At 41.0% G+C, this 27,581-nt stretch overlaps 1 protein-coding gene across 1 annotated transcript in view; it reads left to right on the top strand.

The window, feature by feature from the left end:
- Positions 1-27,581, top strand: part of LOC117367206 (SH3 domain-binding protein 2-like) — a 102,092-nt gene that overhangs the window by 27,050 nt on the left and 47,461 nt on the right. The window contains exons 2-4 of the mRNA XM_033959606.1: positions 3,012-3,151; positions 11,333-11,435; positions 23,914-24,031. Coding sequence (XP_033815497.1) covers positions 3,012-3,151; positions 11,333-11,435; positions 23,914-24,031 — 361 coding nt within the window. The remainder of the gene's footprint in view (positions 1-3,011; positions 3,152-11,332; positions 11,436-23,913; positions 24,032-27,581) is intronic.

The raw sequence follows: 27,581 nt of genomic DNA, 5'->3' as shown, positions 1-27,581 counted from the left end.
GAAAGGATGGAAGAAATTTAGGAGAAAGATGATAGTATGTGAGCCACCTCTACCCTAACTAATGGGCACGTGGATAGGAGGGGTTAGAATGGGAAAATAAACGATATAATATGAAGGAAAAATATGCTGGAGTGTGCCTACTTGTTGGTCACCCAGTCTTGCAAGAACGCTTAATAAACAATGTGTTGCTTCACTTTTGTGTTCTCCCGGAGTTCTTCCAAAGAGAAAAAGAGAGGATGTATTATTTCTTACAGACTGGAGCCTATTTGGTAGTTTGTTACATGGGCAATAAACCTTGAAATATGTAACCTTAGCTTGTGTTCTGTTTGAATAGGCGTGCTAATTATTATCAGATTTCTTTGGTGGCAGTTCTGTGAAAAGGTGCCTACTTTATAGACATCTAGTGTTACGTGGGGAGCGCCCGTTCCATAACGGCATCTCGGTGCCTGGATTCTATGATAGAATGCTAGTGTAAAACTGCAGTGGAGTGCCAAACATTTGCACTAGGTCAATGGTGGATGTAAATGAGTGTGCCGAAGTGTAGAATGTGATGCGTATAAGGTTGTGTGCTTAAGTGGCACCCCCCTCGCACTCATATGTGCTCAGTTATAGAATTGCCTTTCACTTGTTTTTCAGTAGTGAAGATAAAGTAACCTCTTATGAAAGTCAGGCCTAACCTATTTTATAAGTCTTCATGCCATTTGGTAGTGGTATTACTGATATCTGCCATGGAGAGGTGCACTGCATTACAGAAAAGGATATGTCGAGTGGCACCAGATTTCTTTTCACCTTGCTCCTTAATTCATGAGAAGAGCAAGCAACACAAAATAGTTCCTATTGTTCTTATTAAAGCAGCGGAAGAATCTCGTATTCATGAGTCAAGCAGCTGATTATCTCCAGGGTCAGCTGACTCCTGCCCTCCTCCTCACCCCCCCCCCCCTCCCACTTAAACATGTGCCAGCTGAGGAGGTCTCAACAAATAATGCTTCCTTGTGTTGGAGCTTAAAGTGAAAGGTCGATTATGTGAGTAAAGCTTTGGTGCGAGAAGCCTCCTTTATTTATGAAGTGAATAAAGATGGAACTTCCAGTGTTGTGCCAGGTTTCAATAAAAGAAGTTCCCAGGGAATTAATCCTGCATGTGCCCTGCAAGATACACAAGACAACAAAGCAAAAAGAAGCTTCTGTTATCTTCCTGCCTCCACTGTGGATAGTGAACAAATGCCCCTGTGTGCCTTTGACAGCAGCATCGCAGCTTATTAAATAAGAACTCTCTATTTCGGACGGACATTTGGAAGATATGCCCCGAAAACAGCAGTCTTATACATTTTAATTATTTTTCATAACACAAGCAGCCAGGACTTCCCGACCATCCCTCCTGGCATACTAACCAATTCAACAAGGCCTCAGTTTACAAACAATATTTGCATTTGGGAGATACATAAACCAGCACGTGAATGTTTATCTTGCGCAAACTTCTAAGTTCCCATTTTATAACGATAGAATATGGGTGTCTTTAAATTCAAGTGCATGCAAATGCAAGGAGGTGTGGTTTGGGCATGTTTTGGATAGAGCAAGGGTGTGGCAGTTTTTCATAAGACATTTAGACCCCATGTTTATGTCCTAAAAGATCAATGTTAGGAGTTGCAGCTGCTAGCAAACAATTTAGGGTTTTGTAGCCAGCTGCTATTGAACAGCACTCTGCTAGAAGGATTGATTGGGGATTACCCCCTTAATCCCCAAGCGGTTTTTCTTTCCCCCTTTCCAATCCAAACTAGAAAGGAAAACTGGTCATTGTGACACCAGCAGGATAAGAACCAGTTAAGTTTCTAAGATTGCAAAAATAATCTTTATGTACTGTCACATAACCAGTTATGTGAAGGCTTAGAAAACACTGACATTCTTTATATATTATTATTTTTTTTCTAAAATGAGCATTTATGCTGCCTGTACTTGGTGCGTAAATGTTCATTTCCCTCTATTTTAGAAGAGCAGATTCTTTTCTAAAATAATACTTAACCTGGAGATGCCTTGACTTGGACGTTTCAATTCAGTAAAGAAAATGTAGTATTTACTTTCTGATGTTTTCCTCTCGTCCCTACCTAACACTTTCTGTTTTCATTAGTTTATTCATGGGATTAATTAATACACACCTAACAATTATATCTATAAGCTAATTATACACCATCAACTTCCCTGACTGATACAGGTTGAACAGATAGGGTCACACTTTACTAATCTAATATTTAAACTAAAAAATCCAAATACAGTGTTACCTCGGAATCCGAACGCTCCAGAACGTGAACGTTTTGGAATCCAAACTTTTTTTTGTAGTAAATTTTGCCCCAAAATCCGAACTCTGCTTTGGAATCCGAATGCCCTGCACATTGTATGTGTGTGTTTCTGTCCCTAAAATCCAGTGTATTTACTGTTAAAATTTGAGTTTGTGGGACCCAGGAACGGATTAATCCAGTTTCCATTATTTTCAATGGGAAAAATTGTCTTGGAACTCGAACATTTTGGAACTCGAACGGGGTTCTGGAACGGATTAAGTTCAGATTCCAAGGCATCACTGTACTGTTATCAAATTAGATTATCTCAGCTGGTCCCAATACAGTGAATAAACTTCTTTTCTAAGAAACTGCAATATGTCATTTTCATAAATAATCATAAGTTGTAGGCCTGAATGGCAAGCACAAACTATTTGTATTATAACATGGAGCATATGTATTGCTGAAGGAAAAATACATGACTCGTATTTCTCCTTTGGTAAGTTTTGGTGGACAAGAATAAACTGGGGATTTTTGAAACTTTTTTTTAATCATAATCAACTGTCGTGTGCCGTTCCTGGAAATCTGTGATGAGGCATCTAGTTTTGGCTAAAACCAGTTACAGTCTTTGCAAAAATTAGTTCCTTCAAATGTGCTCCAGTAACATTTTCCGAGTATTTTGGTTTTCTTTCTGTGAGTGTTTATAAGGCTTGGCTTGTAACCATGCATGTGTTTTGATTTCAGGATTATGGCTTCTACAGAGCCATCCTGGCCTATCCCAATGCGAGCCATTGGAGCACAAAACCTGCTGACAATGCCCGGAGGAGTCACGAATTCAGGGTACCTGCACAAGAAGGGAGGCACACAGCTGCAACTGTTAAAATGTAAGCCATAAAAATGCATCCATTTACTTAATGCATCTGGGGTTATTTTCAAACTGTCTAAACTAGAACAAAAACTGCATAATCATTTTTATTTGGAGATTTTGCACGTTTTCAAACCTAGAAAATGAGGCAATAGGGACCAAATAACCTATTCAATCTATTCATATCAGTTGCTCAGCTCTACAATCCCCTGCTGTGTTGTCCCATGTTTTCTTGAATTCAGATACAGTCCTCATCACCACCATCTTCACTGAGAAGTTGTTCCATACACATCCCATGCTTTCTGTAAAGAAACATTTTCTTAGCTTAAGAACATATGAATAGCCTTACTGGGTCAGACCAGTATCCCATATTCACGGAGGCCAATCCAAATACCTGGCAAAAACCCAAATAGTATCAGCATTCCATGCCACCAATCCAGGGCAAGCAGTGACTTCCCCCATGTCTATCTCAACAGTAGACTATGGACTTTTCCTCTATGAACTTGTCCAAACCTTTTTTAAACTAGCTACATTAACCGCTCCTACCACATCCTCTGGCAAGCTTAAGTATTCCTCGAGTGAAAAAATATTTCTTCCTATTGGTTTTAAACACTATTACTCTGTAACTTCATTGAGTATCCCCTAGTCTTTGTAAATCTTGATGTAGTAAAAAATCGATCCACTTGTACGCATTCTACACCATTCAGGATTTTGTAGACTTCAATCGTATCTCCTCTCAGCTGTCTCTTTTCCAAGCTGAACATCCCTAACTTCTTTAGTGTTTCCGCATACGAGAGGAGTTCCATCACCTTTATTACCTTTGTCGCTCTTCTTTGAACCTTTTCTAATGCCACTATATCTTTTTTTGAGATAAGAAGACCAGAACTGAACGCAATACTCAGTGAGGTCGCACCATTGACACTTTGTTCCAGAGCTATCTTTCTATTGAAAGAGGCCTACTGCGCATTTATGCCTTGGTGATATTTAAATGTCTCAGTCATACCACCCAAATTTTTATGTGTGCTCCATATGCTTTATAACATACCATTGACCATTTTACTAGCCATATTCTGGATAGATTTTGTCTAGTTCATATCTTTTTGAAGGTGCCATCTCCCAAACTGCGCACACAATGCCGAATGAAGTCGCGCCAGAGACTTGTATGAAGGTAATAACACTTCTTCCTTTTTGCAGGCCATTTCTCTCAGTGTACACCCCAAGCATCCTTCAGGCGTTTGCAGTGACTTTATGTGCCCTAATCACTCCCTCTCCCCCCTCAAGTCCTGCTCTTCTTTTGTGCACAGAAATCCTTTACTTCACTAGGGGGTCAATTCAGTATAGGTTGCATAAAAAGAGGTGCCAACAAACTAGGCAGTAAGCTAGTTTGCTAGAATGGCAGAATTGTGTGCCAGATCTATAGAACACTAGCCTAAGTCTGCATTTAAGCACCGGATTTTAGGCTTTTCCACTTACGCCATGTCTACGGGCTGGCATAAATAGTGGCACCTAAGTATGGCAGTTGAGTGCAACTATTCTATAAAGTACTTGCAATTATAGTCAAAACACCCCTGACACGCTGATGCCCCTCCCACATTAAGCCCACTTCACATTTGGTGTGCACTGTTCATAGAATGGGGTTCAAGTATGCTGAGTACAATGGCAAATTAGTGACAATCAGTGTTTATTAACGCCATTAATTGGCATTTTCACCTACAATTTGCCAAGCTAGTACAAAAGAGTCAATTATGTTACGTGCATAACTGGCCCTGTTCTGAACTGCATGCCCAATTGGGCAACATTGATAGAATTTGGGGAAAACTGTACTGCTCCCTTGGGTTTTTGCAGTCCAGATGCATGACACTACATATTTTTTTTTTTCACATTAAACCTTAGCTGCCAAGCTCCAGACCTTTCCTCAAACTTCACCAAATCCCTACTCATTTGCACCATCCCTGTAGCTAATTTTGGTGTTATCTGCAAAGAAGTCGACGTCCCAAATGTCCTTCCACTATGTCGCTTAAAAGCTATTGATAAAGAATCTATCCCTGCAGTATACCACTGGCAAAGCCCCTTTCCTCAGAGTGAACTCCATTTTCCGCAAATCGTTGTCACTGCTCACTCGGCCAGTTCCTTACTCAGTCAGTTATGTGAGTGCCCTTTCAGATGTTGCTTAGTTTATTATAAATCGCCTGTTGGAGCAATGGATGACTGAATTTAGACTGAAGCTTAATTCAGAAAAAACAAAATTTTTTGTAGCTTCGCCACACTCGCTTGATACTAAAACATTATTGTGTATCAATAGACTTAGTTATGCGATTCAATCTACTATGAAGGTTTTAGATGTTATACTGGACCAGGGCTTAACTATGAAGGACCAGGTAGACTCTCTGGTCAGAAAGGGTTTTTTTAACTCTCTGGAAGCTTCGGTCCATTAGAGCATATTTTGATGTTTCATCATTTAGAATTTTGGTACAATTCCTTATACTAAGTCTTACTGTAATATTGCCTGTTTAGCAATTTCCCAGAAGAATATGCAGCGATTATGATTGGTGCAAAATGCGGCAGTCAGGTTAATTTTGGGGCTGAAGAAATTAGATCATGTAACACCTTCCTATCGACTTCTGCACTGGTTGCCGATGGAGGCGTGGGTGAAGTTTAAGTTAGGTTATTTTTGCTTTAAGGTGCTATTTGGGTTAGCCCCTAAATATATAACTGACCTTTTCTCTTTTTCAACCAATGGACATAAGAGAAGCTCATACCTGAATGTTGTCTCTCCACCAGCTAGAGGATGTAAATTTAAAAAACATCATCAACATCTTCTTTGATATCAGGCAGCATTATGGGGTAAAGATCTGGAACAATTGCTTCTGCTTATTAACATTTATGGGGAATTTAGAAGACACCTAAAAACATATCTGTTCCTGATGTACTTAGGTTGCTGATTTGTTTAATCTTATTACACAATAATTGATCTTTAGGGCTCTCAGTTACTAGTTCTTAATCTTCATAAATTTTACTTAATTTGTAGCATTTTTTAACTATTGTAAACCGCATAGAACTTTACGGCCTGCGGTATATAAACTGTTGTTATTATTATTATTATTACTATGCAGAACATAGCTGTGAAAGCTTTGCTGAAATTCTAGTTCACTACACCTACTGTTTTCCCCTGATCCAACTCTCTGATCACCCAATCAAAGAAATGAATCAGAACCATCTGAGAAGACCTACTGAAAAAAAAGTCTATGTTAGCTCAGATCCTGTAAGCAATTGGACTCCAGAGACTGTACAGTACTATCATCTGATTTAGCAGCAACTTCATAAATTCATTCATCAGCAAGGGCACACTAACAAAGCTAATACATACTTTCATTTTGAAACTCACTGCAGGTATGAAATATATGCACTCGCTTGCACCTGCCCTTTCTGCAGATAAATTGACAAAAATGCACAAAGATTTGAAAAAGCCATTTAAGCATGCACTTTTCCCTGGCTTAAGCATGCCTTTTCAATGTGACTAAAAGCATGTGTATGTATTTATTTTAAAATATTTATATACTACATTCAGTGACATGTACAACAAATAAAGCCAATCAAATAACACAATAAACACGAATCATATATAAACATAGAAACAATTACTAAAAACAAATACAGTAAAAACAATACAATAAAAACTACCGGTTAGATATGTGATTTAACCAAGCAGGAGAGGCCAGTTAAATTGGCTGTATGGGGCTATTGGGGATATTCAGTGGCACTTAACTGGATAGTGTTGCTGAGTATTTTCTATAACTGCCTATGCTGAAACAAGCTGTGTTGGGGGTGGTCTGGGGATAGCGTCAGAGCAGAGTCATCACTTATCTGGTTAAGTGTCAATATTCAGCACTTAGAGGCAGATTCTTCAAACTAAAATCTGCCTGTAATGTGCTCGCTAAACCGGTTCCAGCCAGTTTAGCATGCATGTATTTTAGCAGTGGATTATCAAAAGGGCTTTATCGAGGTCTTTTCCGAGTTTTCTAGCAGTCTCCGATACTGCCAAGCCAATGTAGTACAATGAGTTCATTAATATTAAAATGATCACTCCAAGCGATTCTCTATATTGCTGAGTGATTCTCTAACCTCATTGTGCCACATTTGCAGCCAAAATTTGCCGACAGGTCTCAGCTGCTGTTGCTTTACTTTCTAATCAGTGCCTGAGTGCTGATTTGCTCAGGCATTGACAGGAAAGTAAGATTTGACAGCTCAGACCCCCCCATTCATATTAAAATTTTTAAAAACAATTTTGACGATTGGAAGAAGAGATGCCCACTCCTGCCACATCACACAATCACCCAATACTGCTACCCCCCCGGCAGCGGGAAAATGCTCATTCCCTCTCACCACCAAGCAATGCCCCCCGACTCCCCTTCCCCGGCAGCAGGAGAGATGCCCACTCCCTCCCACCATCACACACATCCCCCCAACACCCCCCCCCCCATGAATCCGATGACCCCCCAACACCTTCCCTTACCTTACAATGGCTGGTCAGAGGGATGCCTAATCCCTCCAGCCAGTAGGCCTACCTCTTCAAAATAATGGGCCTTCCCTGCCCCAGTGCATAGGAGGGGCCTTAAACAACCTGGGCTAATCAGAGTCTTAGGCCCTTCCCTGGCATATCCCAGGATGCACCAGGGAGGGGAAGGCTCTCCTTTTTAAGGAGGCGGGCCTGCTGGCCAGAGGGAGTAGGCATCCCTCTGGCCAGCCATCGTAAATAAGGTAAGGGGGAGGGGTGGTCAGAGGCACAGGGGGGTTGGGGGGTTGTTTGGCAGCAGGAGGGAGTGGGCATCCCTCCCGCTGCCATGGTGGAGGGGCAGTTGCTTGACTTCAGTGGCGGGAGGAAGTGGACATCCCTCCTGCCGATCTTTGATTTGTTTTTGTTTTTTGCGCTTATTCTGCGCATGTGTCCGTCGCTATCACCAGCGATGGGCACATGCAGATTTAGTGAATCTTGGCTACTCTCCACCAATAATGGCTGCAACAGCGGCCCATTGGATTTTACCACAAAGTTTTAAGAATCTAGCCCTTAATTGGATAAGTTACACCAGACATGAGCCCATTTAGTCCAGTTAACTCATCCAGTTAGCCCTGAACCAGATAAGTGCCAGTCGACCACACATTCCCAAATATTTAGTACTGGTGCTGAGATATGGCGCAGCATTGAATATCCATCCATAAAGCCACCACTAATACTACTTATCATTTCTATAGCACTGCTAGACATATATAGCGCTATACATTAAAACATTCATGAGATAGTCCCAGTTCAGTAGAGCTTGCAATCTAATCAAACAGACAAACAACACAAGTAGAGTGTTAGGGAATTTCTCAGGCATGGGTGCTATACAAGCAAGTGGGGGTTAGGAGTTAAAAGCAACCTTGAAAAAGTGGACTTTAGCCTGAATTTGAATACTGTTGAGTATGGAGCTTGATGTACTGATTCAGGCAGTCTGTTCCAGGCTTATGGTGTAGCAAGAGGGAAGGAACATAGCCTGGAGTTGTCAGTAAAGGAGAAGGGTGCAGATAAGAGAGACTTGCCCAACGAACAGAGTTCCTGGGGAGGAGTATAGGGAGAGAGAAGAGATATTGAGGAGCTGCAGAGTGAATGCACTTGTAAGTCAATGAGAGGAGTTTGAACTGTATGCAGAAATGGATAGGGAGCCAATGAAATGACTTGAGGAGAGGAGTGATGGTCTTACCGATCCTGTTTAGTGCATCTAGTTCTGAGAGAAATAGATAATCACATTTAAGTTAAACAACCAATGTTTTAATAAATGTTCCTTTGGTTCCCAAACAATTTTGTTAAAAATGTTTCACTTAGGAAACCCTTTGCGTTACTCTAAAGCTTCCTACCTGTTGTGAATTACAAGAAAAACACCCCAAAGTGTTCCACTACAGACACACAGACTATTTTCCCAGTCTTCTGTTTTCTCATAAACCATAAATTCTCATTTTCACTCAATTACTCAGTCTCTCGGACAGCAGCTCTTCAGTAGCCTTCTTGTCTCCTTGTTAATGACAGTTACTTTCCCAACAGTTTTCCTCACAGAATATTTTTATTAGTAAACATTCATTGCATCAGAGAAGTGCTGTTCAAGATTCCGCATATGACATGTGCAGCTCTGAATTCTTAAAGCTACAGAGACAGGCTAGTCTCCTCTCAAATAACTCTAACGGGAGCTGTCAGTACATGTGTTTCAGCTGATTTTGCATTGCTGGGGTTGTCCACATATGGACCTGATGGCAACCAGGCTTAATGCCAAGGTGGGCTCATTCTTCAGTCTATGGAGGGAGCTGGGCAGTCTGGGCCTGGATGCCCTTCTCTTGCCCTGGCCTACTCCTGTGTTTCTGCCATGGTCCATAGTGGGCTGCATCATTAGGAGAGTGGCTTTTCATCCTTATCCAGTCATCTTGGTTGCTCCAGATTGGCCTCGAAGGCCTTGGTATGCAAATCTGATCCAGCTGCTGGATGAGCAACCATTGCCCATTCCCCCAGATCAGGGATTGCTTCTTAAGGGGCCAGTTTTGATGGAGGATCCATCCCCCTTTTGTCTTAAGGCCTGGCCCTTGAAATGTCAAAGTTGTGATGCAAGGGCTATGATGACTCCATAGCCTCGACGAAGTTCTGGCTTGCTTCCAAAGTCAGGTGCAAAATTCCCCTATAGCAGCACATCTGGATGTGGTCAGGTTTTTGAGAGGGGTGGGCTGGATTTGGCCACCTCTCTGTCAAATATGTCCAAAGTGGAACCTCAGCTTGGTGCTTCAGGCGTTAACAGCAACTGCCCCTTGAGCCATTGTGGCGGTCATCTCTCAAAGATTTGATATTAAAGATGGTCTTCTTGGTGGTGATTTCTTCAGCTTGGTGGGTTTCGGAGCCTCAGGCATTGTCATGTGGGGATCCCTTTCTGCGCTTTACCAAGGCAGGGGTGTCTCTAAGGGCAGTTCCGCCCTTTCTTCCGAAGGTGGTGTCAGCATTTCACCTTAATCAGTTGGTGGAGCTCTTGTTGGATATTTGGAGGTCACCAATGACTTCCGGAGGTCAGATTGGTTGTTTGTTCTTTGGGGCAGTCAGAAGCATAGTTGCTCAGACTCAAAGCCTATGTTTGCAAGTTGGTTGAAAGAGACTGTTGGTTCAGCATATTTTCTGTCAGAGAAACAGCCTCTGGCCCAGTTATGGGCCCATTCCACTAGACAGATGGTGGCGGCATGGACTGAATTGGCGCAGTTGTCTCTAGCAGATATTTGGAAGGTGGTCACCTAGTCGCCTATTCATTCCTTAGTCAGACATTACTGGGTGGAAGTTAGAGTGTGTTCAGATGCTTGGTTTGGAGTGGAGGTGTATCGAGGGAGGCCTCCAATAGCCCTCTCTCAATAGGGTCTGCTTTTGGACATCCCACTAGTCTGGAATAGTGGGAAGAACTCTATGGAAGGAGAAATTAGGTCTTGCCTGATAATTTTCTTTCCATTAGTCCTTCATATTATTCTAGGGACCCTCCCTCATTATGTGCTTCTGGGCTGGAGCACCATTAGCCTTTACATTCATCGCTCACCTGCTTTTGGTGGATCAAGTCTGTCTCCACTTAAAATTAAAAAACTAAGAGAAAGGAAAAATTAATGATTAGGAGCTATAAGTATGGCACAGGCTGCATGAGTTAGGGTGGTAGTGGGTCTCTTCCTAGGCTCACTCTGTTTGTCGATGAAAATACAGGTGTGTGGTTTGGTAGGATCTATATGTGGCAGATCTTCTTTGTGAGTTCTATCTCCACCTGCTGGCCGATAGACAAGACTATCCATCCTGGTCTTAAATAGTGTGAAGGGCTAATGGAAAGAAAATTATCAAGTAGAACCTAATTTCTCCATTGCCCTCACACTTACTGATGAAGAGCCACGTCCTCAGATTTAGAAATTTGCATAGCCTCTGAGACAGATTCTGACCGGTAGATATATGAATAGTAAACAAAGGTTGTGGGTGTAAATAACGCACTAACACACAGATTATCCACAATCTGCAGTTTGCCCATAACACATACTGGACATTTCAGAAATGTTAAAGGAACTCGTGATAAATTAAACAACCTTTAGTTTCTGTTGTCTGCTTTTATTGCTAGTGCAATATAACCCAGCTTTAGTTTCTTATCCCCCATGTTCCTCTCTCTTTCAGGGCCGCTGAGATTTGTCATTGTGCATAAAGGATGTGTGTATTACTTCAAGAGCAGCACATCAGCTTCTTCACAGGGTGCCTTTTCATTAAATGGTTATAATAGGTAAGGACTTTGGTCTAAATTCACGATACATTTTATGTTTTTTAAAGATAAGATTTGCTACAGTGGCATAGCATGGAGGGGCTGGCACCCCTCCACCCACCTACCTACCTCTTCAAATGATAGCCGACAGCAAGCAGCATCTCTTACCTGCTGTTCGGAGGGCCGTTTAGAGAACAGAGTTCAGTGCTCATTTTCTTCAGCATCCAAATCTGGATGCCATGTACTGAATCTAGTCCTTCATGCGCACCTACTTTGCAGGCGCAGATGTTTACTCTAGCCATAGAACTAGGGTAAGCAATCGCGCCTATAATAAAGAGCAAAAATAGATTATAAGGTTTTATAAATGTGTGTCCCGCCTATGCTGTGTTGCAAAGTAGTGGAAACCCAGACTCTGACAATGAACAGCTTTTAAACTCTCAAACAGAATATACCAAGGAGAATGCTTTTGGTTTGACCATCTTATATGGTGAGATCACGTCTACCAACTTTAGAACTGTGACTTTCCACAAACCTGCTAATGGTCACATAGAACTGATGAAGGCTGTTGAGCCGAAACACTGACCTTGTTGGATTCGCTTTTGAGGTTTGATACCATACATTTTAAATTTGAGTTGCACTTTTGAATAAAACTGTGTTGGATGGTTTTCCTGTCTCCTGGATCATTGATTTGGTCACTCCCACTCCTCTCTCTTTTCCCTGGCCAGACTTCACCCGTGTGAATGCCCATCTGCAAAGGGTGTGCCATCACATGCTGGCGCATACTTACAGAATATCTGTAGCCAGAAAATAGTCATTTACACACATATGTGTCCACATGTTCACATAAATGATTAGAATACTGGCATTTAGACACATTTTTGCTGCCTAAGTCTAAGCAACTCCTAATAGAATTACCACCTTAGTGACCTTGGGGGGTCACACACGAAACAGAAACAAGAGGCATTGGCAGCAATTCTTTAAATTGACACTTCAGTTTAGGTATCACAAAGGGACCACTTAACACGAGTTCTATAACAGCTTAAGGGTGCATATAAGCTATTATAGAATACTAGTGCAAAGCTACATTGGGGTGGCATAAGTGGGCACACCTGAGTAAACCATGCAACGTGCACAACTGATAGCATTCTCTAAGTTGTGCATGTCACTTGGCAGCACACCCCTGACGGTTCATAGTCTGTCGCACGCGAGACACCAGCGCGCCAACAATCCAGTGCTGACAGTTCGGCACAAGAAAGAAGCGCGCCATGGAAAATCTTAATTTTGAAGAGCCCCGAAGCGGGATGTGAGTGGGGAACTTCCCCACTTTACTGCATAGTGTTCGCGCTGCTGTTGGGGGTGGGTGGGGGGTTGGAACCCTCCATTATAGAGAAAACGGAACTTTTCCGATTTTTGGGGGGAAAAGTTCCATTTTCTCTATAATGTGGGGGGGTTGCACCCCCCACACCCCTCCAATGGCAACGCGAACATGATGCAGTAAAGTGTGGGGGTTCCCCCCCACACCCCCTGTCGGAGCTCTTTAAAGCGAAGTTTTCCCGCGGCGCGCTTCTTTCTTGCACTGAATTGTCAGCACTGGCTTGTCAGCGTGCTGATGTCTGGCGCGCGATTATGCCGTCACCCCCCTGACATACCTATGCTCTTCCCACATGTATACCCACCTGATAGTAGCACGCTAAGTGATTTACGTGCACTATTTATAGAATAATGCCTAGTACTTAAGCAATAACATAAAAATATAAGTGTTGCCATACTGGCACAGACCAAAGGTCCTTCCTTCTTCCAACAGTGGCATATAGACTTTTAGGAAATTAGCCAAACACATATTTTAAACCCTGCTAAGCTAAGTGCTTTTACCACATTCTCTGGCAATGAATTCCAGAGAGTTTAATTACACATTGAATGAAGAAACATTTCCTCCAATTTGTTTTAAATTTACTACTTAGTAGCTTCATTGTGTGCTCCTTAGTCCTTGTACTTTTGGAAAAAGTAAACAAGCAATTCACTTTTTCCCATTCCACTCCATTCAGTATTTTATCATATCTCCCCTCAGATATCTCTTCTTTGAGCTGAAAAGCCCTAGCCTCTTTAGCCCTTCCTCATAGGGAAGTCGTCCCATCAACTTTATCATTTTCGTCCTTTCTCTATATCTTTTCTAATTCCATTATGAACTGAATTCTATATATATAGCACCTAAACAAAATCAGCGCCAAAAACTCTCCCATATAAGCATTCTGTAAACTGCACCTAAAGTTAGGTGTGATTTATAAAATAGTGCTTAGGCCCAGAATTGCACCTAACTTTAGGTGCAGCCGTGTGCATCAATGGAAAATATAAGAATAGCCAGACTGGTGCATGTGGTGCAAATCCTTGTGCCTAAAGTTAGGTGTGGATGCCCCCCATTTTATAATTACACCCATAATGTGAGGAATGCCTCTGATCTGCCCATGACCCTCCCATTTCCACACCCCCTTTTTTGGCATAGCTTGTAAAATTTAGGTACTTAAATTTAAATTAAATCCAATTAATGCTGATAATTGCTTGTTGAGAAGCCAATTATCAGCATTAATTTGCTCATTATTCAGTTAAGTTATGTAGGCAAATTGGGCAAGCATCAAAATTTGCCCATATATAAAATTCAGGAGTACGTCTTTTCTAAGATGCGGTAACTAGAACTGCACACAGCATTTGAGGTGCGGCCGCACAATGGATCATTACAAAGGCATAATAATAATCTCATTTTTTTCTGTTCCTTTCCTAATAATTCTTAACATTCTCTTTGATATCTGCACATTAAGCAGAGGGTTTCAGTGTATCATCAATGATGACCCCTAGATTAGAGAATGACATGGGGACAAATTTTTCCCCGTCCCCACGGGGACTCATTTTCCTGTCCCGTCCCCGCAAATTCTTTTCCTGTCCCTGCCCCATTCCTGCAAGCTTCGTCCTCATCTGCACAAGCCTCAAACACTTTAAAATCATAGGTGTTCAAGGTTTGTGTGGTTAAGGCTGAGCTTACAGAAATGGGACAGGGGCAACGACAAAAACTTGCGGGGACGGGACGGGGAAAAATTTGTCTTCGTGTCATTCTCTACCCTAGATCCTTTCCCTGGTAATGACTCCTAATGTAGAACTTTGTATCACATAGCTATAGTTCAGGTTTGGATGCCCAATCTCCCAGTCTCATAAGGTTGTCGTACAATTTTTCAGAATCGTCTTGTGATTTGACAGTTTGAATAACTTGGTATCATCAGCAAATTTAATTATTTCACTCATTATTCCCATCTCTAGATCATTTATAAATACGAGTTGAAAAGCGACAGTTCTGGGAGAGGGATTTGCATGCAAATATCTCTCGTGGATAGTCATTGTGGCTTTTCTGAAAACCTGACTGGCTGAGGTGCCTCCAGGGCTGGGTTTGTTGGGAATCACTGTGTTAGTAGACTGAACTCCCATGGTTTAGTGCAGTGTCTCTCAAACTTTTTTGTTAGCTCCTGCACACTAAACCGAGCAAATGTTTTTCCACGGCACATTATAACTGAAATTATAAAATTGAAACACCAACAAAAAATTAAATTTGAGACCTATGTATTTAAAGTTCTGTAAGCTATATATGAGTAATTGTAACAATGGTGAAACTATAGTAAAACAAAATTGCTAATCAATGTGATGAATGTGCTTGTTTTTGAGTGTAAATTAACTCAAAACACGGCATTTCATCATCCACCATCTGCAGTCGTTCCCTTGTTTTAAATTTAATTTCTGTCCGAGCTGAAAATTCAAGTTCACAAAGATAAGAAGATCCAAACAGTAACAAAGCCTTGATTGCCTTGTTGCTCAAGTTGGGAATACTACTGCTTAAAAAATAAAAATAAAATTACTTGCCCTTAGTTTTTAAGGACAACTCACATCAAAGAATGATGCTTGTCTGGGCAGTGGTATCTTTACACACACAGACACTCATAATGTTTACAGACTCTTGCATACTTATGAAGGGAATTTTTAAAAATAAAGTAAAATTCTGGAATCTCTCGTGGCACACCTGGAATCTCTTCGGGGCACACCACAATTTGAGAGACACTGGTTTAGTGTAATTCATTATCATTCGCTATACCGCTTTTCAAACCCATACAAAAGAGGTTTTCTGTAAGCTCAGCAAATAAAACATAATTCATGCAATGGAACATGATTATATGATAGATAAGGGTGGGGAGGGGGGAGATAAGAGAATATTATATGTATCATTGTTGATTATTAAGTGATATATTTATGGTTATTTGTATGGATATGTTATCACCCTTATTATAAGTTTAAAAATGAATAAAGATTTAAAAATAAATAGAACCAACATAGAATGATTAGCCAGAGCCTTCATAGACATCGAAATGGGTAGGAAGAGAGTGAAATCTAGGAAAGAGAATTTTAAAGATGGTGTAGTTCCTAGAGGAGAGCAGATGTCATGGTCATTGTTTTTGAGGATGTAATTTAAAATGAAATTTTCTTTTCTGCTGCATGTGATTTTTTTTTCCAGCTATGCTCCTTCTATTCTGGCTGCTTTACAGTTCATCTTTATTGCTAGTTTTCTTTGTGGTGAATGATTCTGAGAATAGCAGGACCAAATTAAGTTAAAGAATGAGTGGTTCAGCACTACTAGAGAGTTTCTGATTATAGAGGGGTGAGTAGAAGATTAGAAGCAGTACTATTAAAAGAACCAGTGAACGTGGCTGCTTTTTTTAATTTATTTATTTATCAATTTTACATTTTAACAAAATCAAACATTTTGTACAGAAAGATTGTATGTTAGTACAACACTTTAGGAAAACTAAAAAATGTTTTTAATAACTTCACTCTATTCACACAATCTCAAGTCCTCAATTTGATCCAAGAATCTATGGGGTCCTTTTAATAATAATAATAATAATAACAGTTTATATACCGCAATACCGTTAAGTTCTATGCGGATAGGGGTTTGACGTGCGTAATACTGAGCGTTAAACCGCCTGCCGCGCTAGCCGCTAACGCCTGCATTGAGCAGGCATTCGTTTTTTAGCTGGCTGCGGGGGTTAGCGCATGATGAAATTTCCGACGCTAAACCCGCTAGCGCGGCTTGATAAAAGGACCCCTATGAGTGAATATAAAGGAAAATTCAAAGAATAAACTTTATACAAAAAAAAGAAAAAAAGGTATCTGATAACTGGTTCAAGGAGCTTATAATTCTACTTAGCTAGCCGATGTTCCTTCCTTTTCCAGGCGTTTCAGTGTCAAGAAAGTTGTAAGTTGAGCCGGTTCAAAGAACACATATTTATTATCTCGATACCTTACATGGAAAACGTAAGAAGAAAATACCACCTAACTGAGCAACAGCTGGTTTCAATAAAAGAAATTGTTGTCTACGATTTTGAGTTTCTGTACTAACATCTGGGAAAACTTGTAGCTGCTTTTTATGCCCAGTTCTTTTACATTAAAAGGAAAATCTACCTGCTTGAGTAGAGAGGGTCTGAGGGCATGTGGCGTTATCCAGGGAGAATGAATGCATTGCACCAGTTGTAGAGAAATAGAACGTGATGTTTTTTTGAGATACGGTTATTGAAGTTTTGCACTTGCACCAAAGTTGCTCTTTTTTTGCCCCAGTATTTTTCCAAGGAGTGAGTGAGCCGTAGAGGTTTATGGATTTTTCCTCCAGGAAGTTATCCAAATTGTTTTTAAACCCATTTATTCTAATGGCTTTACCTTATCCACTCATGAAACAAAACTTTGATAAATGTTTCCTTTTGTTCCTTATACATGTGTATTTACAAGTTTGAAGGTTTTCATATGACAGATTTGTGAAATATTCCATTTGTTGGAAAATGAGATATCTCTTCAGACAAATTATGTGTAAAACAGTGATTCCCAAACCTGACCTGGGGGCTCCCCACAGTCAGATTTTCAGGATATCCTCAATGAATATTCATGAGAGAGATTTGCAATGTAGTGAAGTCAGTACAAGCAAATCTCTCTCATGAATATTCATTGAGTATATCCTGAAAACCTGACTGGCTTGGGAGCTCCCAGGTCAGGTTTGGGAACCACCAGTATATGGTCAGAGATAGTGACACCTATTGGCCAGCCAAGAGGGTCTGAGAAGTTGTTGCACATTTTATGCATCATTACATGGGAGAAAATATTAAACCATATGAAGGGCACTACTGGAAATCTTAACTGCGTTCGTGTAGAAAAGAAGCAGCATGTGAAGTTGCTGCAGTGGTTTATCTTTCCATTTAGCCAGCAACTTCTAGTGGTTTTTATGGAACTCTGAGTGATTTTGAAAGAGGAGGCGCTTTTTACCACCTCCTCTCCTGGATTAGACATGCTGGTAAAATACCTGGGAATTTGATCTTAGGGGGTTCCTTTAGAGCCTGATTTTTTTAACAGGACACCTATATAAGAAGTTGAGAAAGGCACCTATAGATGCCTGCTTAACTCTCATAAAATAGGTTCCCAAAACCAGCCCCAGTAGCACACAAATGCTGACGCACAAATTTACACCTGTTCCGATGAAGGTGTAAATATGTACATGTACTTATATTTTTTAGAAATGATGTGGGTACAGTGCAACCCCTCTGCTCCACCCAAACTATGCCTCTGCACACTTTCTATGTATGTATGCAGTTACAAATTTTATAGAGCCTTTTTCTGCAGGCTTTACATGTACACAAATCTTTATAAAATTAGCCTCTTAGGGAACAGATACAAGACCACATTTCAGTAGCTAGTAAACTTACTCTAAAATACAGATATTTTGTTCTACCTGTTCTTCTAGAGGTTGCCTGAGTCCTGAAAGAATGTCTCAGTTCTTCTGTGCTTTTTTGCTTGAAAAAGCCTGTTATTATTTACATTAGTGAACGAGTTTTGTTTTTTTATGACTAGAAGTTACTAATGGGCTTAAAGAACCTTGCACTACAATTTTGCGTCAACTCGATCTTAAGGACTCCATGCCAATATGGCAGAAATCTTTTGGAGAAGAATGGGCTATTCATTCAGTTCTCACTCAACAGAGTCCAGGAAGGAACAGAGGAAACCCACAGGGAGTAAAATTTTTCCAGGAAGATCATGACCAAGCATGGTGAATGATATAAAAAGGAGGGACTTTATAAAACCAGATAAAACTATTCTGGCAATGTTAAAGTCCTTCCTTTTTATATCATTCACATCTGTAACTTACCATGTGTGTACACACCCTCCTCAGGCTTTTTCTAAAGATAACAACGTAGAGAATGACACGGTGACAAAATTCATCACCGTTCCTGTCCCCATGGATAACCACAGGAAACAATCCCATGTCATTCTTTAGTGTCTATCTCAACCTCAGTCCTTCTACACCAGCATTCATCAATGCAAGGCTTGAAGGTCAGTGGCTGTGCCCATTCATACTCTGATTCTTCCCTCTCTTCTTAAAGAAAGACATGGAGATGGTTTCCCGTGGTTATTTGCGGGGACGGGAACAGTGATGAATTTTGTCACCGTGTCATTCTGGTATCAGAATTTAATATGGATTCTCTGTTAGGTGAAACTTAAGTATTTATTTTTAGGGCCCTACGCACAGGCCAATACCTTCACTGTCTATGCAAAGCAATTAGTTAGTGCTTAGTCATGATCTTCCAGGAAATATTTTACTGAAACTATTCTTCTACAGCAATAATCCGGCAGGGAGTATATTTCTTTTTCATGACATCCATGATACAAAACCAAAATAGTCAGTTAGTGAATTCTCATTTTCTTGTTTGCTCCCTGTAGGTTGCCTCTGTTCCTTTCTAGACTTTAGGCATCAATACAGTCTCTGTTGGGTGAGAACTGAATGAGTAGCCCATTCTTCTCCAAATAATTTCTGCCATATTGGCACGGGGTCCTTAAGACCAAGCAGCATAAAACTTACTAATATTCTCTAAAGAAAATAGGCACCTACTTTGTTTTATAGAATAGACTCCAATAGTCCACCCTCTCAATGCTTGTACATACTGTATGTGCACTGTTGAAGAATTGCCCTCTACATCACCAGACAGCCTATCTGGTTGACTTGCCTGTAAGCCACTCTCTTTCTCAGAAATGCAGTGCTCTTGAAGTGGCATTCATTGATCCTGAAAGTAAAGACTTCCACACAATGGAGAATTCACATTACATTCGGGAGGGAGAATGGATTCTGTCCAGGTTGTCATATCTTTTTTTTTTTTTTTATAATAAAATCTTTATTCATTTTAAAACTTAAAATAAGTGTGACAGTGAGTTAAAACATTTTAACATTAAATAGAACACTTAATAAGCAGCAATAATCCAAATCATATAACTTAACTCCTTCCCTCCCCACCCTTCCATAGCAAATATAAAACATATGTATCATATGATAAAATTTCCCCCTATCATTCTTATATTGTTAAATAATAAACTAAAAATTACCACCACCCCCTCCCCCACTATTGAACTTGTAAATTTAAGGGAAAAATGATATCTATTCAGTATAATAGGTTGTCATATATCTTGATTAAAAACAGCACAAGGGGCCTTGTAGATTAGGATAGTATAGTTCACTTTATTGAATCACTGACACGGGCTGTGTTTCGGCAAACAATGCCTGCATTAGGGGTTCAACTTCAGTCAGATGGTCAATTAGTCAAATTATGTGAACTCTCAGAAACCAACCCACACAAACTTATTAAAATCAGAAGATTGTGTGACGGTGTTCTCTTATGCAACAAACACAGTATTGCAGTGCCTTTGGATAATATTGCTGCTTCAATATCTGTTTGCATAAAACAATGAGATGCAAATTCCACACACCTCATCATTTTGCTGTGCCACAGCATCTATACTAGCTCAATGTTACCCTTTATCGAAAGATTACTACATCTCCTATCTCTGGTAACTACCTCATAGTATCCTGCTTACTTTATATTTCATTGTTGTAACTCCTAAACGTAATGCAAATTTCTTGATTTGTAAGTCACCTTGAACCTAGATAGGCATAGAGCACCCAGAAATTAAGATTAGATTAGATTAGATTAGCTCTAATAAAGAATGTCTTTCAATCTGTAAACCACAAAGCAGAAGCATAGAAAATAGAGAATATTGTATTTCTGTTAATTTATGGGACATCCCATCCCCTGCAACCAATTTCTGAAGCTCCTGCAATCATTCTGGTTTAAAGATGTACCATATATTCTCTAATATAAGTCGAGACCCCCATTTTTCCCCCCAAAAAGAAGGAAAAATGGTTGACTCAAATATAAATCTGACGGCTTAATATTCAAGTGCCCTGCCCTGTCAGGCTCTGCACCCAGCCCCCTCCCTGCCAGGCACTGCACACAGCACCCTTCCCTCCCTCCTCTGTCAGGCTCTGCACCTAGTCCCCTTTCCTTCCTCCATCCCTCCCAGGCTCTCCACCCTGTCCCCCATCCCTGTCCTGTCTATCGTATCTTTTCTGCCGCTAGAATCCCTGGTGGCCCAGAGGTGTAGCAGCAGGAACAAGCTTTCCGTGCTCCTGCCCCACTGCTTATCCGGTCAGTCATTGCCACGAGTTCCGGCTGAACGATACCAAACAGGAGTGCGCTTTGGTGCTGCTTCTCGACACTAAGCAGCTTCCTGAATGGCTCATGCCGCTACACCTTTAGACCACCAGGGATTCCAGCGGCAGAGGAGGTATGATGGGCAGGGAGGGGGGACATGGTGCAGAGCCTGGCAGCCTGGCGGAGGCCTGCAAAAAGTTTGGGTGGGCACTGGATGCACTGGACCCCCCCATTTGTGGGCCAATTTTTTGGCCCAAGAATCCCAGTTTATATTCGAGTATATATTGTACTTTGGTTTCCCAGATGATGTATCACACTTCTAAATATAGTTGACAGCAAAGGCCAAAAGCATTCTCCGTCACCTAGAGCTGCTGCAGAAATGAAGTCTACTTTAGTGGTTAAAGCACTGAACTGTGAATTAGGAGAACGCCTGGCACTCAGGAATCCAAATCTCTTTCACTGTACCTGCCTATACTTCAGTTTGGCCAGCTGTCACCAGGTAAAATAACGGTAGCAGCATTCAGAAGAACCAACTATACAAAATGATTAGAGTCTAAATGTGACAAACATGATCCTTTCTGGACAAAGTAAAGAAGTTTGCTTAATGTTGAGGATGCTCGAGCATCCTCTGCACTCAAAGACCAGGTCTAACGGCAGCATTTTTCCTTACCTCTTTCTCTTCTTTGGAAGCCATCATACAAATTATGTACATCCAGAATTGGTAGCTAGATTGTCTGTCCCTGAGCTAGAGGTATTCACATTTTTACAAAGTTCTGTGATCAGATGAAAGTAAATACTGAAATCTAAAAGGCCAGTGTATAGTATAGTTTAAGATGGCCTGCCACTGATAAGTCAGTATCAAAGGACTAATGTCGCTACTATCTCATCAACTACTATATAATTGGCTGTTTAGGGCTTCAGACATGCCATTATTGTTCGCTCGTTTTTCTCGGCTCGTTTTTGTATCACCGAGAAAAACGAGCGAACAATAATGGCATGTCTGAAGCCCTAAACAGCCAATTATATAGTAGTTGATGAGATAGTAGCGACATTAGTCCTTTGATATTGAATATAAATTATGGACCAATGTTGAAGAAAAGACTGGGTTATTCACTGATAAGTCAGTGGCACTTAACCAGGCCCTTGTATATTGGCTCTGAACACCCTGGTACAATCCAGGCAGGGTGATCCAGGGGCAGAGTCAAGGTGGAGTTTTGCAGGCACTGGGCATGATCTTCCAGATATTGAGTTAGCTACATAGCTAACCAGGCAAATAGGACTTTATAATGCCATCCAGCACCTCCACAACTTCTGGGTTCACTGAAGACCTAGATAGTGCACAAACATGGCCCAGCATTGAATATCCAGGTCTAATTGAGCTAATGGCAGTCAGCACTTAAAAAAAATACTGACCACTTGCAGTTGAATATTGACCCATGTTATTAGTTTAGCAGTTTTTCCTGCATGGTCAGATATTTTCTTCCTTGTTAAAATCTGTGATAATTTAGACATTTCCTCATAGTGATTTTTTTTTTTTTTTATTTCTTTATTCATTTTAAAGCCATAAATAAGTGCAAAATAAAATACAATCATATAATTCTATAAAAGCACTTAAATACAATTACAATTATAATCTATGACAAAAAGAATATCATCTCCCCCCCTCAATAATTATATCTAAGAACTACACTCAAATTGAGAATTGAAAAATAAATTCCAACCCTCCCTCCCACCCACCCACCCTGGACGTGTATGACCAAAGGGCATAATCAGCAATCACTCTTTGCAAAATTTTGTCAATGGCTCCCAAATCTTCAGAAACTTCTTATAATATCCTTGATGTATGGCCATATTACGTTCCATCTTAAAAACATGACAGAGAGACTCCCACCAAAAGGAATAGTTCAGTCTATCCCAGTTTTTTCAATTCCTTAGAATAAGCTGTATGGCAACCCCTGTCATAATAAACAGAAGTTTATTATTATGGGATGATATTTGGCTTTTAGCTCTCATCATAGTGCCAAATAGCACAGTGCCATATGTTAGTGCCACTAGATTTTCCATTACTTTGTTTACCTGATCCCAAATGGATCTCCAAAATTAAAAGTATTAAGGAACAATAAAATAATAAATGATCTAATGTTCCAGGTTCGAGATGACAGTGCCAACACCTATTAGACTTGGAACTATCTAATTTCTGCAACCGAACTGGGGTCCAAACTGCTCTATGTAACAATAAAAACCAAGTTTGTCTTATAGATGCAGGCACCGTATATCTCATCCTCCAAGTCCAAATTTGTGGCCATTGAGACGTAGTAATCTGATGCTTTATCTCAATGCTCCAAATGTAACAAAGACCAGTTTTTGGTTTCTTATTCAAAAATCCAGATATTATTTTATACCACTGAGCAGCCTGGTGACCCAGGAAATCCGCCTGGAAGCACAGGAATGACCAACTATGCTGATTTTTAAGATTTTTCCAGTCAGGGAACCCCTCCTGAATGGCCTGCTTCAACTGTTCCTCATAGTGATTTAAAAAGGTTTGATCGTGACTTAAATTCTATGATGTGGAATTGTGAATGGAAACTCTAAGTTGTGATGTGTTGCTGTTGCTGAGATCCACAATGACTGCTCTGCTTGTAAAGTACTAAATTTGCAGTTGATTGTTGACCATGGCCAGATGTTAAAGAGTTTTTGTTTTATTTTATTTATTTATTTTCTTTGAGGGGGGTAGTAGCAGAGAGGGATAGGGACTGTTTCCCTTGTCCTTGGGGGATCTGCTTCCTGCACAATGAATGCTATTAGTTAAGAAAAGTCAGAGACTTTCCAAAAATATTAAGTATTTCTCAGTGGTAGCTAATTGTGGCATTATATATATTTTTAAGATACTACTCCACTCAGCTAAACTGTGTATGGTACACTTGACAAGCTCTTCATTTTCCTAGGGTTATGAGAGCAGCAGAAGAGACAACATCAAACAATGTCTTTCCCTTCAAGATCGTTCATATCAGCAAGAAGCATAGGACCTGGTACTTCTCTGCGTCATCAGAAGATGAAAGAAAGGTGAAATATTTGTTCCTACTTGTATACAAAACAGTATATGCTGTTATAGGTAGGTTATAGAAATAGTCAGAAACCACTTCACAGGTCACAGACCTGATGGGCCGCCGCGGGAGCGGACCACTGGGCGTGATGGATCTCTGGTCTGACCCAGTGGAGGCAACTTCTTATGTTCTTATTATGTTCTAACTGGTTTGATTAGGGCAGCAGTGTTATATAGAATTTCAGCCTATCCAGCTCAAAATTATTAAAATAGTACTGTCAGCAGGACTCATTGCTTTCTGTTTGGAAGTTGCTGTTTTATTCAGAGGGTTTCATTTCCTGAATGTCATGTGACTGGATACCCTCTCACCTCTAGTTGAGCTACTGAGAGGCTGCTGTGGAGGCACTCATTTATTATTTATTTATTTTAAAAATTTCTATCCCGCTTATCAACTAAGCGGGTATGAAGGCATTCAAATCCCATTTTAGGTTCTACCCTTGTGACTTTGTGCAAGTCACTTAAGCCTCCTTTACCTCTAGTACAAACTTATGTTGGCTTTTACAAAGCCGCGATAGAGGTTTCTACCACAGGCTGGTGAGGTAAATGCTCCGACCGCACATATAATTCCTACGAGCGTTGGAGCATATACCTCCCCAGGCCTTGGTAGAAATCTCTACCGTGGCTTTGTAAAAGGAGCCCTTGGAGGGCTTGTAAGCCGTACAAGGAAATACCTGCTGTATCTAAGGGCTCCTTTTACAAAGCCGTGCTAGGGCCTTAACGTGCGGAATAGCGCGCGCTAAATTGCCGCATGCTCTAGCCGCTACCGCCTCCTATGGAGCAGGCGGTAGATTTCCGGGTAGCGTGCGCTAATCCGGTGCATGCGTTAACACCGCTAGCACGGCTTTGTAAAAGGAGTCCTAAGTGTAAGTTGCCTTGAGCTACAACATGAAAAGGTGTGAATTAAATCCAAAATCTCTTCCCTGAACCACTCCCCAAAACACTTTATTTAATATATTTATTTATTTGATTCTTGAATATCGAACTTTACCAGTTAAATCCAGCTGCATATGCTTGGATAATGTAATGTTGTTATCTGGACATGACCTGGCATTGCATAGCCAACCATAAAGCTGATAAAGCTATACCACTCCCTTGCTCTGTTCATACCCTACCTTCGTCCTGCCCTCATACTTCACCTCAAGTCCCTTGCCACATCTACTTTTGCACCCTTCTCCCACCCCATCCCTCTATAGCCAACTGGAAAGCATGATAAAACAAGTTAGTTTCCAAGTTATATTTTCAACAAAGTAAGGTGTCTGCTCCTTCCATCTTAAAAATCTGTGCCCGAGTCATATAGGCCCTATGGAGAACTCGAAATTGATATTCCAGAAGGTCCACATTCACTGTCAAGAGAACGTCAATGGAAAAAAGAGTGCACTTCAAATCATGGGCCCAGGTGTTCTGTAAAACTGTCACATCCTTTTGGGTGAAATATGCACAAGCACTTTTATAGAGCCCAGACACTGAAAATTTATCTCCCTGTACTTTACCAAAATGTTCCCAAACATTGTGACTGTTGACCTCTCAACGCTTCCCAATTAAGAGTGACAATATAATATTGTAATTGTTTATAAGCACATGGGTAGGGGTGTACAATTACATATCTAAATTATAGAAAGCTGTAATTCATGCATGTTCTTTGGCAATCTAGGCTCGAGCACTATGGCTGGTGTAAGTGGTCTTACAGGCATGGGGGTTGCATTACCCTGTATCCCTCAGAGGTGGTGCTTTCTAAGCAGGGATGAAGTACACTGCCTTGCCTGCTCTGTGGATAAAAGCCTTATGTGAGAATGGGCTACTGGGCTTGATGGATCATTGGTCTGACCCAGTAAGGCTATTCTTATGTTCTTACCAGCTTCCAGTCCTGCCATTCTGCGGGAACCAGCGCAAAGCAGAGCTGCGACTAAATAATAATGATATATCTAATGATTTAGCAGCCCTTTGCACAGTGGTATATTTTAAGTCAGAACAGCCATTAAAAAACCCCTGGAAGAAGCCTATTTCTGGCAGAACAGGTCCCATAGGGACGATGCTGTTTGATAAGTGTTTTGCATTGGCTCTATAACATTTGGTTGTTGGAAATATAAGAGCTTTATTTTCATAAGTGTTGCATTTAACGTATACCTTTTAATAGAGGCGGTACCATAGTCATGATTAATTGAACAAGTAATAAAATTGGGAATATTTAGTGCAGTATGAAATAATAGACAAGACGCAAAGTGAGTTTTATCTATTGTAAAAATATTGTAATAGTTTTCACACAGTGCATTTAATATTATTGAGTATATACCGTATATACTCGAATATAAGCTGAGAATTTGGGGGCCAAAAAAATGGCTCCAAAATGGGGGTCTCAGTTTATATTTGGGCCAGCACCTACCTGTTCCCCTCCCGAACTTGTTGCAGGCCTCTGCTGGGCCACCAGGCTCTGCACCCTGTCCCCCCCCTCCCTGCCCATTGTACTTCCTCTTTGCCGATATCCTGCCACCGTGCCTTCTGTATGACCTGTGTACTTGGAATCTCTGGTGGTCCAGAGGTGTAGCGGATAGGAGCGAGTTTTCTGCACTCCTGCCCCGCTGCTGAGCCAGTCGCTGCCATGGGTTCTGGCGGTTCAGCTGTACACTGATGCCCAGCTCTGAGCAGCTTCCTGAATGGCTGCCTTGAGTTCTCACAAGTCTCGTGAAAACTCAGGGTAGCCATTCAGGAAGCCGCTCAGCACTGGGCAGCAGCACCAAAAGTGCACTCCTGCTCAATACAGTTGAACTGCCAGAACTCGCAGCAGCAACTGGCTCAGGTACGGGGCAGGGAGGGGGGACAGGGTGGAGAGCCTGACAGGAGGGGGAGTGAGGGAGAGGGTGCTGGGTGCAGATCCTAGCAGGGCAGGGCATTTGAATAACAAGTCCCCTGGTCTTACATTCAAATCAACCATTTTTCCTCCTTTTTGGAGGGAAAAATAGGGGTCTCGGCTTATATTCGAGTATATAAGGTAAATGTTCACATTTGGGTATACTGTATATGGGAGAGGTTCTTTTGTGGATCAATGATGAAAATCTGGAACCTATAAGTCTCGGAGTTATTCCTTGTACGTTAAATTCTGAGCAGGTTTCTGAGATCTTTTTTCTTCTCTTAAGAATTCCACACTTACTAGTAGCATTAAAAGCCATTATAGATTAAAGGCTCCTTTTATGAAGCCACATTAGCAGTTTAACGCGCCTAATAGGGCGCGCTAATTTGCCGGCCGCGCTAGCCGCTACCGCCTCCTCTTGAGCAGGCGGTAGTTTTTCAGCTAGCACGGGGGTTAGCGCGCGCTAAAAAGGTGTGTGTGATAAAGCCGCTAACGCGGCTTCGTAAAAGGAGCCCTACGCCTTTGATGATGTATATCTCACCAGATTAATTTCACTTGAAATTTTAATTTGAAATTAAAACCGCCCTCGTTAGTTCTGCTTTGAGGGCTGTCATTAAGGACATGAAATTGAGCGTAAAGTCTTGAGCAGGTCATGCTGGAGCTGT

The sequence above is a fragment of the Geotrypetes seraphini genome, chromosome 1, assembly GCF_902459505.1.
Source record: "Geotrypetes seraphini chromosome 1, aGeoSer1.1, whole genome shotgun sequence".
In the NCBI taxonomy this organism is placed as follows: domain Eukaryota; kingdom Metazoa; phylum Chordata; class Amphibia; order Gymnophiona; family Dermophiidae; genus Geotrypetes; species Geotrypetes seraphini.
This window is presented reverse-complemented; position numbering and strand designations above follow the sequence as displayed.